General features: G+C 35.5%; 1 protein-coding gene across 2 annotated transcripts in view; it reads left to right on the top strand.

Annotated features, from left to right (window-relative positions):
• Nucleotides 1-19,907, top strand: part of RNF17 (ring finger protein 17) — a 140,249-nt gene that overhangs the window by 90,196 nt on the left and 30,146 nt on the right. Inside the window, exons 21-26 of one of the 2 annotated variants that reach the window (XM_036252513.1) lie at nucleotides 206-356; nucleotides 510-628; nucleotides 6,110-6,200; nucleotides 11,003-11,118; nucleotides 12,970-13,259; nucleotides 14,658-14,821. In XM_036252513.1, coding sequence (XP_036108406.1) covers nucleotides 206-356; nucleotides 510-628; nucleotides 6,110-6,200; nucleotides 11,003-11,118; nucleotides 12,970-13,259; nucleotides 14,658-14,821 — 931 coding nt within the window. Of the gene's footprint in view, nucleotides 1-205; nucleotides 357-509; nucleotides 629-6,109; nucleotides 6,213-11,002; nucleotides 11,119-12,969; nucleotides 13,260-14,657; nucleotides 14,822-19,907 lie in introns of both variants that reach the window. The other variant, XM_036252512.1, reaches the window with a different exon arrangement.

The following is a 19,907-nucleotide window of genomic DNA, read 5'->3' as shown; positions in this document are numbered from 1 at the left end:
ATATCTGGGGGAGTTCATCTCAGGCTGAGGGAAGAGCTAGTTTGAAGACCCTACAATGAACATAGTCTGGGTGGTCAAGGAAGAATGAAGTATTCAGTTGGGCTGGAGTAAAATGAGTAAGGGTGGACAGTAGAAGATACGTGATCAGAGAATTTTATGTTTAAAGGAAAGGTTTAGAAAGTTAAAATATTTTTTCTTTACATAGTTTAGAAGAAAAGATGGTAGCTGCTTATGAAAACTCAAAATGGGAACATATTAAATGGGAAAATGATATGCACTGTGCTGTTAAGATTCCAGATAACAATCAGTGGCGAAGAGGCCAGATCATCAGAATGGTTACAGACACATTGGTAGAGGTAAATGCAGAGTTAAAAATATAGTCATGAAAATGAATGCATTTTGTATTTTTATCCTGGATTTTATTTAATCCAATTTTATTGATCTTTATATGTGCACAAAATTTTTTGAAGTATTATCTTTCCATAGACTTAAAGTTATTGTTTTCATAGGTCTTGCTGTATGACGTGGGTGTTGAACTAGTAGTGAATATTAACTGTTTAAGAGAACTTCAAGAAAACCTAAAGACAATGGGAAGATTATGTTTGGAATGCTCTCTTATTGATATAAGGTAGTTTATGGCTGAGTAAATTTTCTCATTATTGAATGTGATTCTAAATATTTTCCTTTTGGGATGGGTTCTTGTCTGTTTTAATTTTGCTAACATATTCTGAAATAGTCATAAAATCTAGTTAAAGTTTTAAAGAAGAGAGAAAGGTAAAAATTTGGAACACATACATTTTTGTGGTATAAAGGAAATAAAGATAGGTGAGTATGACAGGTATCTCCATAGATTTCAAAGTGTTAAATGCAAAAAAAAATCTTGAGAAACAAAGACATATAGAAATAAAATGTGTTTTATCAACATAGGATTGCATGGAAAGCTAAAAATGTGTGAACTACCAAAAAGACTGAATTAGAGAGGATTCTGGGAAAATGGCATGGTGTAGTTTTTGAGTCTACTGGAATCCTTTTTTCTCCCATAGACACTCTCCTCCCCACTCCCATCCCTCACTGCCTTCACCATACTTCTGTCTGTGACCATTGGTTATGCATAAATGCATGTAACTTCTTTGGTTTATTTCCCCACCTCCCCTCTGAGGTTTGTCAGTCTGTTCCCTATGTCCATGTCTGTGGATCTGTTTTGTTCTTCAGCTTATTTTTTTAACTAAAATGTTTTGAAAATTATAGACACTGTGAAGAACAACATAAAACAAAAATTCAGAAATAAGATTTATTACAGAAAATGAATGATTTGAAAAAAGATAACATTCAGGAAAGAATTAGAAGTAAAAGAAAATCCTATCAGAAATGTAGACTAAACTAGAAAAAACACAAAAGCTAATACAGAATACACAATGCCTTGATAGAAATACAAGATGAGAATAGATTTTCTAAATTAAAAAAAAATTCAAAGGATTTATAAGAAAACAAAAGATATCTAAAATAGACACATAAAGACTCAACATACGTGTAGTAGGAATTTCAAAGAATAAAAGAATGGAACAAAATGCTAAAAACCCAATTCAAGAAAGTGTTTCTAAAATATAAGACTACTTTAAACTGTATATTGAAAGGGCACACTGCGTATCTTGGGAAATCAGGAAAGTCAACACTTGAGATTATGTAGTATAATTATTGACTTGGAAGAGGAATAAAATCACACTGTCATCACCAACACTTTATGCCAGAAGATAATGCAGTGACACTTAAAAAATACTCAAAAGAAAATGGCAAGCTATGAGTTTTATGTCTAGCCAAACTAATCTTCAGGATAAAGACCACGGACAAACTTATATGACCATTCAGGGAATGTGGTTCCTGAGGAATCTGTAAACAGAGAACAAGCTTTAGGTAACAAGACAAGAAAGATTTTGAAATAAGGATTGGTGGTAAACACATTTATTTTACCTCAGTACCATGGTGAAGTGAGGAAACAGCATAGTAGCCAAGTGAATACAGCACAATTTCAAAATGAGGGAGAAAGAATACATAAGAAACCGTGAATAAACTTGTCGTTTGTCTTACTGGTATTAATTAGCAGTAAGTACTTCAAATAAGATGTTGGGGAAAAGCAAAAAGAGGTTACTAACAATATTGATTTAACATTGGAAGTATGTTCATATTTTATATAAACAAAAGAGTAAAATGGTAAGGAAAATAAAGTTCACTGTCTATACATAGTGGTGGTGGAACAGCCTTTCACAGAGGAACTTCTTCAAAAGACTTAAAACACAGTAAGTTGACTGTACATTCTTACCAGAATATATCCTAAGGACAAAAAAATAACTCTTCCCCCCTGACCGCAGTCATCATTTGTTTTCATTAATCTCAAAGTGGGTTGTGGTGTTACAGAAACTACTGTGCATGTATTGTGGGGTAAGTCAAAATAGTAATTATGTACATATCACCACGAATTAATGTGGTGTATAGATGATAAAGGTGTAAGATTAAGGTTAATGTACCTTGTACTCCTGATTTTGAATTAGAAGTATCAATAGAAACGCTTAAGGTGTTTTAAATGAAAAAAAAAACAAAAACATAGTTTTTAGCCTTGCAACATGAAGGCCCCGGTCACAATGAGCTATGCTGGTACACAAATTGTGGCCTTCAAATGCCACTTCCCACTAACAGAAATTTGTGCTCTTTGGAAAAATGTTCAATTATAAGTCTGCTGCAGGAAATGTACAGTATGAGCCTAGAATATCTTATAACAAAAAGCAAGAAAGCTATAAAGAATTATTGGGATTATGACAAAACAACTCAGCCAACCTGAATAAAATGGGACAGTTTGAGCGTCAGTAGGAAAATTGTAATGTGTTAAAGCATTTCGTATGTTTAAATCCCTAAGTTTATAAAGTGATTTAAACAAACAAACAAACCTCATTGATTACTTTTAGAGGATTTTAGGGAACCACCTCATTATTCCAAAAACTGGTGTATAAGGAAACTGAGCTGTTGTCTTGATTTCTCTGTACAATCTATATTTCAAATTATAAAGTTTTTTTATGAACATTCTAACAAAGGAAGAATATTTTTAGAATGGTGCCATTTTATAACCCAAATAAGCAAAGAAGGGAATCTAGACGACAGTATCCGTTCTGCTAACATCACAAATAGAGAACCAGACATTGTACACCTCCTGGTGAAAGGGCACAATAGTGTTGCTGGGAAAAAAAAGATACAGGCTTGAATCTGGTCAGGACTCTAGACCTCACTACTATGAATTGAAAGGAAATAAAAGGGATATGTTAAACACTATGGCAATACAATCAGCTAAATTCAGACTATGAGAACTGCAGGACAAATGACTCCATTTTTTCAACAGAAAGTTGCAAGGGAAAGAAATGGAAGGGGGCACTCAAGGTACATATTCGTCATTCATGACACATGGACTTTGCTTACTTTACCAATTCAGACTGTTTTGAAACATAGGGGAAAAAAACACCATCTGAATGGTTGATATTAAGGAATTATTAAATATTTTAGATGTGATAATACTGTGATTATGTTTGCTAAAAAAGACTTTATGTTTTGGATATACAAACATCTTTTTAAATTGTTATGTCTGGGACTTGGTTAAAAATAATCAGGGATGGAGGTATGTGGGAATATAAATGAAATAAAATTGGTGATGTATTTATAGTTGTTGAAGCCCAGTGATAGTTACATCAGATTTTTTACATTCTCTATTTTTTAATGTTTGAAAATTACCATAACTTTTTAAAGGTGAATTCACCAGATTTTAAAGAAAATATTCAGATAATCTTTAGCTTAAGAAAAATCTGTAAATAAGATATAGCTTAAAGGAATATAGAAAAATTCAGTCTGTTCTGAATAGATAATTTAAGAGGAAAATGTTTGGTAGAACTCAATGTGGCTCTTCATAAATCTCAATGTTGACCTGCATTTTATGGTTTTCTCAGGCTACAAAGTAGTCATGGGAGCACTTAGCATGGGTGTAGATTATCCTTAGACTCCTCTCTGATAAATAAAGAAGTAGCAAATTCCTGATTCTTGGAAACCTTCCTTCATTGTTAAATCCATGGCAATAAAGCCATAGTGTCTTTGTAAACAAGAATCGAGAATCTTAGACTTGGAATTGAAAGAACTTAGAGACATCATGACAGTAATTTCTTTTATACCTGTCCTAGTAAATGGACATTCAAGACCTGCTTGAAAACTTCCAGTGCTGTGGAGCATATTCCTCAAGCGAACTTGTCTGTTAGGCAGCTTCAGTTGCTAGTATCTCCTTATACTGCATTGAAGTTGGTCTCCTCATGTCTTCCACACATCCTCATTTTGCCTCAGAACAAACCTCTTGTGTCTTCAAACCATCAGATATGGAAAGGTTGATAACACGTTCCACTAAGACTATTTTTTTCTTCTACTACAGACTACAGACTACTACAGTTTTGCCAAATAATCCTAAAATAACATGATTTCTAGATTTTATCTGCTTACTTTCTCTAAATGTTTTCTGGTTTAAGTTGGAAGAGTTATTTCATGTATATTCTGAGCAGATCTCACTAAAACTATAAACGTGATTCTATTCATTACATTTGGTTAGCATAGTTAGTTTAAATTTGTATTTTGTGGAGGTGAGATAAGTTGAATTCCTTAAGCAGTTTTCACTGAACTTTCATTGATCTTGTGGATATTAGTCAAATGCCCAGTGGTCTGAGTTGTAATTCCATTTGACTTTTCAGTTTTACTAAACAATGATAGTATAGAAGCTTCCAAGTACATCAGTCTCTACCCATTTGTTGACTCTATCAGAATCATCATGCCCTTTCTACCCCGAAGAAGGAGATGTCACCAGCCAAAACAAATCAGAATTTACAGCCAAAGACTCAGAACTGATCTGGAGGGCAGGACAGGCTTTGATGTCCTTACATGGGCTTTCCACTTAGAAAGGCTTGCATAGGAGTGACACTTGCTCTTCTTTGCTGAAACTTATTAGGAAACTGTAGCTTTTTATACGCTAAATCATTCAATTTTTTCCACCAAAATACAGTTTTAAATTTATTCCTGTCAGATTTCATTTAGTTGATTTTGAAATTCAGATATGTTACTCAATATCTAGGCTGTCCTTTCTAATTCATTATCTGTAAATTTGAAAGCATATCTCTATGTCAGAGTTTACAGTTTGTGGGTCAAATACAAGTAACACACACTGTGTGTTTGGCCTACAGAAAGTTTTTAAAATTTTGAACTATTTATCAGTGTTTTCTTAAAAACCAGTAGGTACCACATAAATATTTGGCTTTCTAGCTTCTGTTTAAAAAATCAGTGTATCTTAGTTAATGTTGCCAAAAACTAATTGGCCATCCCTCCAGAGGTTCAAAGGAGTCATTAGCTAATGCTAGATAAGTCCTAGCTACTATTCACTGCAGGGTATGGAATATAATTTCACATATGGGAAGCAGCTCTGTCTTTAATTAAAGTTTGTGGGAGGGTAATTTCCCGGTGCTTTGGTGTGCTACCCACAATTACTCATTGTGCAGGGAAGCTCATAGTTTAAAATTGTCTCATTTTCTTCCTAATTTTAACTAAATCCATCTGGTTGGTTGCTGTCATTTGGCTGAAAGATATATACACACACACACACACACACACATATATACACATATACATATACATACATATACACACACATACATACATACACACACACAAACATACATACACAAATGTGTGTGTACATTTTTCAGATATGGGCACAAATAAGAATATTACAAATCTGTTCACAAAGCTAATGACCACAAGACCTTTACAACATTATTATAAAAACCTTAATGAACCATTTAAAGTTACAGGTGTATTTACCCTCTTGTTATCTTACCCACAAGGATCTCATCATTCGAATAGAGAGATGAACAGAATGCTATGAATTGGGGAAGAAAATTATGGAAATAACACAAAGCCATGTTTAAAAGGTTTTCTCACTACATAGGTAGTGGATACAAATATATATATGTGTGTGTATGGTGATTATTTTTTCTATGTCCTATGCTGTTATAAAACAAGTTGTCATTATTTTTTGTTTTAGACCAACTGGTGGGAGTGACAAGTGGACAGCAACAGCTTGTGACTGTCTTTCATTGTACCTAACTGGAGCTGTAGCAACTATAATCTTACAGGTATGCAGTGGGGTTCCAGTAGATAGGTACTGATTATTTCATTGATGTTTTTCACAATTCCGTTTATTTTCTTGTTGACAAAATAACAGCAGGTGTTGTTGTTTGTTTTTTTTTTTGCAAAAGTTTTTTGTTTTATTTCAAGTTCTAATACCTGTTTGAGAATAGATGTAACATAAATGATCATATGAATGAATCAAAACATTTCTAAAGTATTATTCTTGAGTTGATAATTTGCATATTACAAAACAATTTATGTATGCTAGAATGCATTTCTGAAGCCTTTTGATATTTTTTTAAGCTGGACTACGACCTTCTAACTAAGTCTTATTAACTATGTCATAAAGTGTGTGTAAGTATGGACTTGAAAAAAGGATATATATATAGGATATACCTTTTCAAAACATTTAAAAATACTCTTTGCCTCCTTTACTTTTTTCTAATTTAATATCCTTTATCGCATTAATGATTAGAATTTTCTTGTATAACTAATTTTACCATGTTATTTTTTCTTTTTTAAAAATATGCTTTTATTGATTCTTTTTTTAATTTAATTTATTTTTGTTACAGATGTTTCTCTTTTTTCCCCCACTGATTACCCCCCCCCCGCCCTGTCCCCAGCTTTGTTGTCCATGACCTTTGTTCATGCATACATGCATATAAGTTCTGTGGTAGTCCCCCCACCCCCTCTTCTGGGGATAGTCAGTCTGTACCCCACTTCCACGTCTCTGGGGCTACCCCATTCCTCAGACTGTTATGTTCATTATATTCCACAAATAAGTGAGATCATATGATACTTGTCTTTCTTTCTTTGGCTTCTTTCACTTAGGATGATAGTTTCCAGGTACCTCTGTGTCGTCTCAAAGGATAAGAGATCTTTCTTTCTTACAGCTGCATAGTACTCCATTGTGTATATGTACCACTGCTTTTTTATCCACTCATCTATTGCTGGACACTTGGGCTGTTTCCAGATCTTAGCTATTCTAAATAGTGCTGCTATGAACATGGGGGTACATATATTCTTTCTGATTGGTGTTTCAGGCTTCTCAGGGTATATTCCTAGAAGTGGGATCACTGGGTCAAATGGAAGTTCAATTTTTAATTTTTTGAGGTAACACCATATTGTTTTCTATAGTGGCTGTACCAGTCTGCATTCCCACCAGCAGTGTACCAGAGTTCCCTTTTCTCCACACCCTCGCCAACCCTTGTTATTTGATGGTTAGTTGATGGCGGCCATTCTGACAGGTGTGTGGTGATACCTCATTGTTGTTTTAATTTCCACTCTCTGATGATTAGTCATGTTGAGCATTTCTTCATATGTCTCTTGGCCATTTGTATGTCCTGTTTAGAGAAGTGTCTATATAGTTCCTCTGCCCATTTTTTAATTGGGTTCTTTGTCTTCCTTTTGTTGAGTTGTATGATCATTCTATATATATTGGAAATTAACCTCTTTTCTAATGTATCATTGGCAATTATGCTCTCCCATAGAGTGGGTTGCCTTTCCATTATAGTGGTTGTTTCTTTTGCTGTGCAGAAGCTTTTGAGTTTGATGTAGTCCCATGTGTTCATTTTCTCCTTTGTATCTGCTGCCTTAGGTGATGTATCAGTGAAAATTCTGCTGCGTTTGATGTCTGAAATTGTGTTGCCTACAGTTTCTTCTAGGATTTTTATGGATTCATGAGTCACATTTAAGTCTTTTATCCATTTTGAGTTTATTCTTGTGTATGGTGTAAGGTGATGGTCTAGTTTCATTTTTTGCATGTAGCTGTCCAATTTTCCCAACACCATTTATTAAAGAGGCTGTCTTGACTCCACTGTATGCTCTTGCCCCCTTTGTCGAATATTAATTGAGTATATTGTCTTGAATCCATTTCTGGGTTTTCTATTCTGTTCCATTGATCTATCTGCCTGTTCTTGTGCCAGTACCAGGCTGTTTTGATTACAGTGGCTTTGTAGTATACCTTGAAATCTGGTAATGTGATCCCTCTAACTTTGTTCTTTTTTTTCAAGGTTGCTGTGGCTATTTGAGGTCTTTTTTGGTTCCATATAAACTTTTGAAGTATTTGTTCTAGTTCTGTGAAGTATGTCGTTGGTATTTTGATGGGGATTGCATTGAATCTGTAGATTGCTCTGGGTAATATGGACATTTTAATGATGTTAATTCTTCCAATCCATGAACAAAGTATGTGATTCCACTTTTTTATATCTTCCTCTATTTCTTTTTTCAATGACCTGTAGTTTTCAGCGAATAGGTCCTTTATTTCTTTGGTTAAGCTTATTCCTAGGTATCTTAATTTTTTTGCCACGATGGTAAATGGGATTGTTTTTTTATTTGTTTGTTTCTCTTTCTGTGAGTTCATCATTGGTGTATATGAATGCCATCGATTTCTTGGCATTAATTTTGTATCCTGCTACTTTGCGAAATTCATTTATTGAGTCTAGTAGATTTTTGATGGAGTCTTTGGGGTTTTCGACGTATAGTATCATGTCATCTGCAAATAATGACAGTTTCACTTCCTCCTTTCCCATTTGGATCCTCTTTATTTTTTCGTTCTGTCTGATTGCTGTGGCTAAGACTTCCAGTACTATGTTAAATAAGAGTGGCGAAAGTGGGCATCCCTATCTTGTTCCTGTTCTTAACCTGTTAACCGAGCGGGACATACTTACACGTCCTAGTGAAAGAGTTTGCGCCCATTATATGCTGCGTAATTAAAAAGGGAATTCCCCAGTTAACAGGGGAAATGCTTTTAGTTTCTGCCCATTGAATACAATGTTGGCTATAGGTCTTTCATATATGGCCTTTATTAAGTCGAGATATGATCCCTCTGTTCTCAGATTGCTGAATGTTTTTATCAAAAATGGGTGCTGGATTTTGTCAAATGCTTTTTTAGCATCTATTGATATGACCATATGACTTTTATCTTTTATTTTGTGTATGTGGTGTATCACATTTATTAATTTGCGAATATTGTACCAGTCTTGCATCCCTGGGATGACTCCCACTTGGTCATGGTGAATAATTTTTTTTGTTGTATTGTTGGATTCGATTTGCTAGTATTTTGTTCAGGATTTTGGCATCTATGTTCATCAGGGATATTGGTCTATAGTTTTTTTTTTTGTAGTGTCTTTTTCTGGTTTTGGAATTAGAATTATGCTGGCCTCATAAAATGAGTTTGGAAGTCTTCCTTCTTCTTGAATTTTTTGAAATAGTTTGAGGAGAAAATGGGTATTCTTTGAATGTTTGGTAAAATTCCCTTGTGAAGCCTTCCGGGCCTGGGCTTTTGTTTGCTGGGAGAGTCTTGATTACATCTTCAATTTCTTTTGTTGTTATTGGTCTGTTCAAGTTTTCTATCTCTTCCCAGTTTAGTTTTGGGAGACTGTGTGTTTCTAGAAATTTGTCCATTTTGTTTAGATTGTCAAATTTGTTGCCCTATAATTGTTCATAATATTTGTTAACAATCCTTTGTATTTCTGTGGTGTCAGTTATTATTTCTCCTCTTTCATTTCTGATTTTGTGTATTTGGGTTCTCTCTCTCTGTTTCTTGGTGAGTCAGTCTTGTTTATCTTTTCAAAGAACCAGCTCTTTGTTTCATTGATCCTTTAAATTGTCTTTTTGGTCTCCATGTCATTTATTTCTGCTCTGATCTTTACTATTTCCTTCCTTCTACTTGCCCTGGGGTTTTCTTTTTGTTTGCTTTCTAGGTCTTTAAGTTGTGAGGTTAGATAGTCTGTTAGAAATTTTTCTTGTTTCTTGAGGTAGGCCTGTAGTGCTATGAACTTCCCTCTCAGAACTGCTTTTGCTGCATCCCATAGATTTTGTGTTGTTGTGTGTTCGTTTTCATTGGTTTCCAGGAAAATTTTAATTTCTTCCTTGATCTTCATGGTAACCCATTCATTGTTCAATAACATGCTATTTAGCCTCCATGTTTTCAAATGTTTTTGCATGTTCTTGTTGCAATTGATTTCTAGTTTCATGCCATTGTGATCTGAGAAGATGCTTGATATGATTTCATTCTTCTTGAACTTATAGAGCCTTAGTTTGTGCCCTAACATGTGGTCTAACTTTGAGAATGTCCCATGTGCACTTGAGAATAATGTGAATTCTGCAGTTGCTTGTATTAATTTTTAAGAGAGAAAGTAAGGGGGAGAGAGAGAGCGAAACATTGATAAGAGAGAGAAACATTGATATGAGAGAGAAACATCAATTGGCTGCCTCCTGCACACCCCCTACTGGTGATCAAGCCTGTTACCTGGACACGTGCCCTGACTGGGAATCTATCCTGGGTCTCAGTCTGTGTGATGATGCTCAATCCAGTGAGCCACACGGGCCCGGCACCATGTTACTTTTTTCTATGTGTACTTCAGTTTTATAATTCATATGAAGTAGAATATATGTTTTGCAGTTCTTTTGCTTTTTGTAGGTAAAAAGGGCTAACCTGTAAAAATATATTTGATCTATAATTTGCAGAGTTTAGGAGAATAGAGAACTTGTAACTAATGGTGTATCCCTCCACACCCCTTTCTGGGGTGGAGAAAGAAAAGTTTTTTAATCTGTCCCCTGCAACCCTCTCCACTTTGGTAAATTTCACCTTGACAGTGAGGCCTTCCTGCTACATTTCACAAGACACTACCTAACCCCATTGACTCTCTTGCAGGGTGTTTTCTCTCTGACATGTTCATAGATCGAAATTTCTTGGTTGGGAATTTTCTTTTCTGGCTTGGGGACATGTGGAAGAAATGCCCATGAAAAGTATATTGTGTAGAAGATTTCATTTTTCACCCTTACTGTGCTCTTACACCACCAGGAAAACAATACAACATGGCCATTACCTGTGAAAATTTTCTGCAGAAATGAAAAAGGAGAACGCGTTGATGTCTCTAAATATTTGATTAAAAAGGGTTTGGCTTTAAGAGAAAGGAGGTATGGACTTTATTTTTTTCACATCAGTTTATGATGGAGGCCGCTTATTTCTCTGGGTGCTTTCCTGTCTGTTTGCTTTCAAACCTGAATTGCATATTGTTTGCTTTTAAAACTGATTTATATACTAACCCCAAGGAGCCAGTTCAGAAACAGATTTCTTCAGGTTTGCCAGTTCCTTTATTTGGTCCCAACAGCTCTTGCATATTTAAACCCCTGTTTAAACTGACATCTTTACTTCTCTACTTTTCCCTTTGCTTTGGTATTTACACTCCAAATTAAAGGAAAGAAGATGGGATGGTATAGTGGGTACCAGATATGAGCCCTCTGGCTTCATTTGCTTAGACAGAAAAGCTTTATGTTGACAATTCTGTTAGGTATACACCAAAAATGTATTTTCATGAAACAAATGGGTAACAGAAAAACATAATTGAACAATATTTACATTTAAAGATCTCTTTGGGTACTTCTTTGGAAGTTTAAGTACTTTTGGTCCACAGGGAGAAGGATCAAGATACTGCAGTGGCCCTAGCTTTCTCTCTCTCTCTCTCTTTCTAGATGTAGAGGTCTGTGGGATTCTTGATACATGTTCCAAGTAGCCACCTTGTACCACGCATAGCAAGATCTCTCTCTCTCTTTTAATCTTATATTATTATATGCTCCCTTATTTGGACCTGGACCCCAGTCCTGATGAAATGTAAGGAGACTGAGAAATTGGATATGAAACAGTCATGAGATGATTAGCTCAGCCTGGTGGGTGCTGACCTAATGCTGGGCAGTGGCCTGTGGTTGCCTCTGCATCTTTAGTCCCATGTGTGTCTCTCTTCTGATTCACTGGCTTTAGGCTAAAGCAATTCCTGATCAAAGAAATGTTAAAGTGAACAATTTTAGGCAAGTTGATACCACTGATAAATAGATTCTGCGTTTAAGATACTGAATCTACCCGCTGTCAAAGCTGGGGACTGTGAGGGAGCTGTGGGAAGTGAGAAATTACATAACTATTTATCAATACTTATTTCTTTTTAAAAGAAAATACAGAAAAATAGAAGAAACAGAAATCTATAATTCTGCTAAAACCAGTAAAGCTAGTATTTCCTTCTAGGATTCTTTTTATAGGCATATTTTTTAATAATTGGAAGGGAATAACAGGAAATAAAAAAAGTGAGTGAATATAGCATATTACCAGTAACATTTAATATCTGAGTAGTACCATATTTAAGGGACTCATACTATCTTTTTGTTATTTTATGAATGTTAACTTGCCACATGTATATGTGAACTAAATTAGAATCAGCATAAAGGTGTTGTATTTCCCAATGACATCTAGTTGATTATATAATACTTGAGACATACTTAAGAGATTTGTAAATATGAGATTATAAAACATTTAAGTGAAATCATATTTTTTTTATCAAGTTCATAATTTAAAATAATTTTCATTATAACTTGAATTATGCTCCTTTTTGTTTTTTAATCCTCATCTGAGGATATTTTTCCATTGATTTTTTTTTTTTTTTAGAGAGAGTGGAAGAGAGGGGGAGGGAGGAGAGAGAAAGAGAGACATCAATGTGAGACACATCGATTGGTTGCCTCCTGCATGACCCCAACAAGGACTGGGGATTGAACCAGAACCCAGGTATGTGCCCTTGACTCGGAATTGAACCATGACCCTTCGCTCCATGGGTCGATGCTCTAATGGCTGAGCCAAACCAGCCAGGGCAAAGTATGCTCCTTTTATGTAACAAATTAGACTAGACTACAGCAGATACTATATTAGGAGGATTCTATTTATATTGCTTTCTCCAGAAATTTATATTGCTCATGTTTAGATGTATTCTCTTTTGGTTGTTACAGAATTAATAAGTTACATAACAGCCATTCATTGTCTGAGAAGTCTCAGGAAATCCCCCTGAATAAAGAAGATTTAATGGTGACTAAGTGTATTAAAATTAACTTTGACCCCGAAAAAAAAGCTGCTGATGTTATCAGTGAACACAGGGTATCTACATTTAAGGAGAAAATTCTAGAACCAAGAACCCCTGGATGCTATAAACCACCAGTTATTCCTAACATCAAAGTATTTGAGGCAGTAGTCAGCTGCATTGGTGACGATGGAACTATATTTGTGGTGCCTAAATTGTCAGGTAAGATCTTTTATATTATGTAGGATTGGTCAGTATAAGTCCTAGCTAGTAAGGTAAACATGGATTGAAATATTTTGAACAATATTTAACCTCTTCCAACCTCATTTTCACTAGGGTATTGTCAGGGTTAAATGAAATAATGCACCCAAAGTGCTTTTCACAGTGCCTACTACATAACCATTTATTGAGACATTGGGAATAGATGTTAAGTCTAAGATAAGCATGGGGTGATTCCAGGCTCTACATACCTTAAGGGCGTAGTTCTTCTATATTAGGCATTTTTCCAAGTTTGGAGGCTTTCTAAGAAAAAAGAATATAAAAAGGTATATTCATTTAGAATGAGAAAAGGAATTACGACAAACAACTGGAGATTCAGAGCCCTTTAAGAACATATAGGTCTTTTCTGAGATCTCTTTAGGCTTCTGTACAAGTTCTTCCTTTCTACAACCTGGGTGTGTTCATAATACTCTATAACTCCCAGCAACTCTAGCACTCACAGAACTTAAACTCCTTTAGTTCTGTAGTAAGTCCACCTATGGATAAGGGGATGGTGGCTATGAATTTGTTGAAAATGTCTCATTTTTCAATCTCCTAAATATTATTTTGAAAAACCAAGTAAATCTGTGTAGTTGGCTAATCTAGAAACAAGAAACCCTTCTAGAAGACATGAACGATGTTTGAGACCTCAAATACTAATACTTAATCCAGACATGTATAAATAGTCACAGCTAAAAACTGCTTGACTATTATGTGCTAGGCAATGTGCTAAACACTTTGCATCTAATGCCCCACAGTACTGATAACGCAGGTAGGTGCTATTATACCCAGTGCACTGAAGAACAGATTCTTGGGGGTAAAGGAACTACCCAAGATCACTTAACTAAGTTATGGGAACTCACTTCAGAGCCTGTGTTCTGTGTTACTAGTTATGGGGATATGTATTTACTCTGTAAATAATGGGTCAATTAGCAGTAAGTAGCAACATTATAATTTTAATTTTATATCCTAGCATTCTGCTGTATCTAAGCATCAAGTAACCTATAACTTGTGTTCTATTTTACTTAGGTATGCTAACAAAATGACATCTTAAAGTGATAATTATTTTATATCATGCTGTCTGGTACATCACTAGAGGTTTTCATGATGTTTGCACTCCAAAAGAAAGCTTGCACTTATAGCTAGAGATTAGAATAATTATATACATGCTGTTAGTTGTATGTTTTGAAACATATAGAAGCTACTAACTGAATTAGAGTTTTATTAAAGCTGTAGTATGTGGGGACTGATTTTTAATTCTTTATAATATCTAAGTGATAGGATTATAAAAGGTTAGTGATGACTTCGTTTGAAAATGGTAAAGAATTTTCCTAAATACTTTGTTTTTAATAATTTCTTCAGAACTTGAGCTAATAAAAATGATGAATGAAATTCAAAGTAATTTAAAGTGCCTTGGTCTTTTGGAGCCTTATTTCTGGAAAAAGGGAGAAGCCTGTGCAGTAAGAGGATCAGATACTATGTGGTATAGAGGCAAGGTAATTGAGGTCGTCGGTGGCACTATCAGGGTGAGTCTGATACTCTTGTGACTATTTTAAGCTTAATGCTATAACATTAAGTGGTCTTTTGAATCTAAATACGTGAAAGCTTGATTCAGGTCTCTTTCAATGAGTTCAGTCCTATAGGAAGACCAGTCAAATGTATTACATGTTTATTTGTAATACGAATTTTTGGCTTTTTATTTGGTTGTTTTTTTTTTTTGGTGTTTTTGTTTTTAAGTATATTTATTAACCTGAATAACCAAAAATATTTCCAGGTAGAGATTTGGCCACTGGTACTTTGATGGTACCACTTATTTGTTATTGGAAGCCCTGTTTGTATACATGATGTTAAATAAAAACAGTTTTCCAGTACATTACATATTTTCTTAGAAAATTTGTTTGTGGCCCAGCTAAAAGATAATGGTTATCATGATAATTATTACCTCCAGAATACTGGGATATAGTACTTGAGGTTCACATAATAGCTTCAGAAACAGCTGTACACTTTGAAAAATAAATGTGTATATAAAAATACCTCAATTTTAATAATGTATTTACAAAGTAAAGCAACTAAATCATGAATCATTCAGCACTTGAAATTTTCAGTTTTAGAAGGGGAGGAAGAAACCTTTTGTTTTACTTGCATGGGGTTTATTATCTATTTGATGATGATACCTAACAATTACATAGCACTTTTGATTTTATAATGTTCTTCAGCATATGTGCATTCATGTTTTATAACTTGTTTCCAACTTTCATAGATGTAGATTATTTCCATTTTACTAATAAGAAAACTGAAATTTAACATCTGATTTTTAAATTTCTGATCTAAGTCTTGTACTTTTTCTACTGGTCTACAAGCTTTAAATGATTTCACTACAAGTATAAAGTGTTTTCAAATTTGGGGAGAGTATTTAACTGTATGAATACTTATCAATTCATGTGCTTATATGTAAATGAGACCACTCTCACATACATTTGAATTGTTTAGATAACCTTTTTTTAATACAAAAGTGAACTGAAATTCACTTTACTAATTTATCATAATTCATGAACTTTACATATATAGAATCCAAGTAAATAAGATGGTGGTGATTTTTTTCTCACACTAATACCTGTTTTTTACATTTATTTCAAAGTATTTTGATACTTTAATCATCACTTTTATTTACCTGTGGTCATTTCACATTTCAAGTGTACACAATAAACTTTTCATTCCTTAACCTGATATCTTCAAAGTATAATCTATGATCAACATAAACAAACAAACATTACATGAAAATGTACTCACCCAAACTACATGTAATATATTCATTTTATTATTCAACTCTATTTCATTTTCAAAAAAAAAAAAAAAAGTTATTACTGTTGTCATACGATACTTTATTACTTTCAGGTGTAATACATAGTGATAAGATATTTTTGTAACTTACAAAGTGTTCCCCCTGATAAGCCTAGTTAGTATCCATCTGGCACCATACCTAATTAATACAATATTATTGACTATATTCCATATGCTGCTCTTTAAATCCCTGTGATCTAGTTCAGGAAGCATTGCATAGAGAATTTCTTAAACTATGAAATTGTGTGAGAAATAGTTCTTTATTACATGTAAATAAAACTTCTAAAATACTTGGGGAAAAAAACAAAATATATAAAATTTTCAAGGAATTTGTAAATCTAATAAGACCAATTTTTGTTTTTGTTTTATGGGGTTTTTTTGTTGTTAATCTTCATCTGAGGATATATTTTCCATTGAATTTTGGAGACGGTGGAAAGGAGGGAGGAGGTAGAGAGAGACAGAAATAATTAATGTGAGAGAGACAGCAATTGGTTGCCTCCCACATGCACCCCAGCCAGGGGTTCGATTCCTGGTGAAGGACACATACCTGGGTTGCAGGTTCTATCCCCAGCCCTGGCCAAGGTGCGTGCAGGCAGCAACCAATCATGTGTCTTTCTCACATCAATGTTTCTCTCTTCCTCCCTCCCGCTCTATCTAAAAATCAAGGGAAAAATATCCTTGGGTAAGGATTAAAAACAACAACAACTCTGGTTTATGTGTAAGAAAACCTTTAAGAGCATTGGTCTGCGTACTGAAGGGTCACAGGTTCAGTCCCTGGCCCCGGTCTGAGTGCATGTGGGAGGCAACAAATCAGTGTTTCTCTCCCTCCCCATCTCCCTCTTTCTTCCTCCTCTCTTCCTCTCAACCCCTTTCTTTCTCCCTCCCTCTACCACTCTTCCACCCTCTCTAAAAATAAGTTGGAGGACAGGAATTTAGTTTCCTCAGGACCAAGATAGGAAAATGTTTCCTCTCCATGGCCCTGACTGAGGAGGGGACTTAGCCACAGTTTCTCCCAGTCATTGATTTATTTTAAATAGACTGTCAAATTGATCATCCCATGGTTATTTGTGTAAACAGAGCTTGAGTGATCCTGATTTCTCACTATTTCACTACTCATGAGTTCCCCCCATTCCTGACCAGTCATATCAGGAAGTCTAAACATCGCATTTAGCTGCAACCCTTGCTGAATAACAGAAATCTGGTTTTATGACCTACTGAATGGCAACTAAAACTCTTGGCCCCTGCCAGACCTGTGGATGCCAGCTGCACCCCCGCTGGACCCATAGACGCCAGTTGTGCCCCCACCAGACCCACCATGCTAGCCACAACTCCACTGGTTTCACAGTGCCAGTGATCAGCCCCTCCAGATGACAGCCGTCAGTGCCTCTGGTCCCATACCAGCCCAGGGCCATGGGCTTCACAGGCTCTGCCACAAACAAGAGCCTCTGGCCCTACTGCTGCCACTGTCAAAAACAACCACTGAGAGCCAACAGTGCCCCCAGGCAACCAGATGGGATCTAAGATCAGTCTCCACCATGATCCAACCCCACCCTGGACCCACTGATCTGTCAGTGTGACCCATCTCTGAACTACTGGACTGCTAAAATGGGTAGACAAAGAAAGGTACAACCCCCAAATGAAAGAAAAGGAGGAATCATCAGAAAGGGAACTAAATGAGATGGAGGCAAGCAGTTTGTCAGATAAGTCAAAGTAATGGCTTTAAAGGGTGCTAAAACAACTTAATGAGAACTACAAGCAACTTAATCACAACTAAGGAACTCAGTGTGAACTACATCAGCATGAAAAATGAGGTAGAAGCTATGAATAAGACTCAATTTGAAATGAAGAATGACATTGCTGAAATAAAGAATAACCTGGAAGGAATCAATAGTAGGTTAGAAAAAGCTGAACACTGAATCAGCAAGTTAGAAGACAAAGTAAAGAAAAAAAGGCCCAATCAGAACAGCAATTGGAAAAAAAAAATTTTTAAAGCTGGAGGAGAGTTTAAGGGAGCTTTGGGACAATATGAAATGTAACATCTACATCATAGGAGTACCAGAAGGAGAAGAACTTGAGCAAGCAATAGAGTACCTCTTTGAAGAAATCTTGATAGGAAACTTCCCTAACCTGGTGAAGGAAAAAGTCAAACAAGTTCTAGAAACACAGAGAGTCCCAATCAAGATGAATCCCAAAATACCCACAGCTAGACACATCAAAATTAAAATGGCAAACATTAAAGACAAAGAATCTGTTTTTTCTTATCCTCACCCAAGGACATTTTTTTTCCTTTTGTTGTTGTTATTGTTGTTCAGATAGAGCTGGAGGGGGGGAGAGAGAAAGAAAAAGAGAAACATCGACGTGAAAGGGACACATCAAGTGGTTCCCACCCGCATGACCCAACCAGGGCCAGGGACAAACTGAAACTGAGGTACATGCCCTTAGCAGAAACTGAACCCATGTCTCTCTGGACTGCAGGCTGATGCTCTAACTGCTGAACCAAACTGGCCAGGGCAAGACAAAGTATCTTAAAGGAAACAAGAGGGAGAAAGTTATGTACAAGGAAGCTCCCATTAGACTGTCAGGTGATTTCTCAATAGAAACACTGCAGGCCAAATGGGAGCGGCATAAAGTATACAAAGTAATGAAAAGCAAGGGACTGAATCCAAGATTACTCTATCCAGCAAGGCTGTCATTCAGAATTGAAGATGAAATAAAGAGCTTTAAAAACCAAAAAAAAAAAAAAAGACTGAAGGAATTTATTACCACCAAACCAGCACTGCAAGAAATGATAAATGGACTGTTGTAAGAAGCAGAAAGAGAGATTATAACCTTAAATGTAAATGGCTTAAATGTGTCAATCAAGACAAAGGGTAGCTGAATGGATAAGAAAACATGACATACACACACACACACACACACACATATATATATACATACATACATACATACATACTGTCTACAAAAGACCCACTTCAGCCCTGGCCAGTTTTGCTCAGTGGTTAGAGCGTCAGCCTGTGGTCCAGAGAGACCTGGGTTCAGCTTCCGCTAAGGGCACGTACCTTGGTTGCGGTTTGTCCCTGGCCCTGGTTGGGTTGTGCGGGTGGCAACCACTCAATGTGTCCCTTTCGCATTGATGTTTCTTTCTCTCCCTCTCACTTTATCTGAAGAAAAAAGTGGAAAAATGTCCTTGGGTGAGGATAAAAAAAAAAACAGAGACCCACCTCAGAACAAAAGACACACAGGATAAAAGTGATGGAATGGGAAAATTTTTTCCATGCAAATGGAAACAAAAAATAGCTGGTATAGCAATACTCTTATCTGATAAAACAGACTTCAGAATAAAGGCCATAACAAGAGACAAAGCCACTACATAATATTAAAGGGATTGATCCCATAAGAAGATATAACCCTGGTAAACATATATGCACACAATATAGGAGCACCAAAATATATTTAAAAACTTTTGGAGGACTTCAAGGGAGAAACAACAGCAATACAATCATAGTAGGGAACTGTAATTCCCAATGACATCATAGATCTTCTAGATAAAAAATTAACAAAGACACAGAAACCTAAACAATGTACGAGATCACATGGGTTTAATTGATACTTACAAAACATTTTATCCCAAAACTGCAGAATATACATTTTTCTCAAGTGCACATGGGACATTCTAAAAAGACAGTCCAAATTTTAGGACACAAACTAAGTTTTTACAAGTTCAAAAAGATTGAAATATCAAGCATCTTCTTGGATCACAATGGCATGAAA

This window comes from Molossus molossus, unplaced genomic scaffold, assembly GCF_014108415.1.
Source record: "Molossus molossus isolate mMolMol1 unplaced genomic scaffold, mMolMol1.p scaffold_m16_p_10, whole genome shotgun sequence".
NCBI lineage: Eukaryota > Metazoa > Chordata > Mammalia > Chiroptera > Molossidae > Molossus > Molossus molossus.
This window is presented reverse-complemented; position numbering and strand designations above follow the sequence as displayed.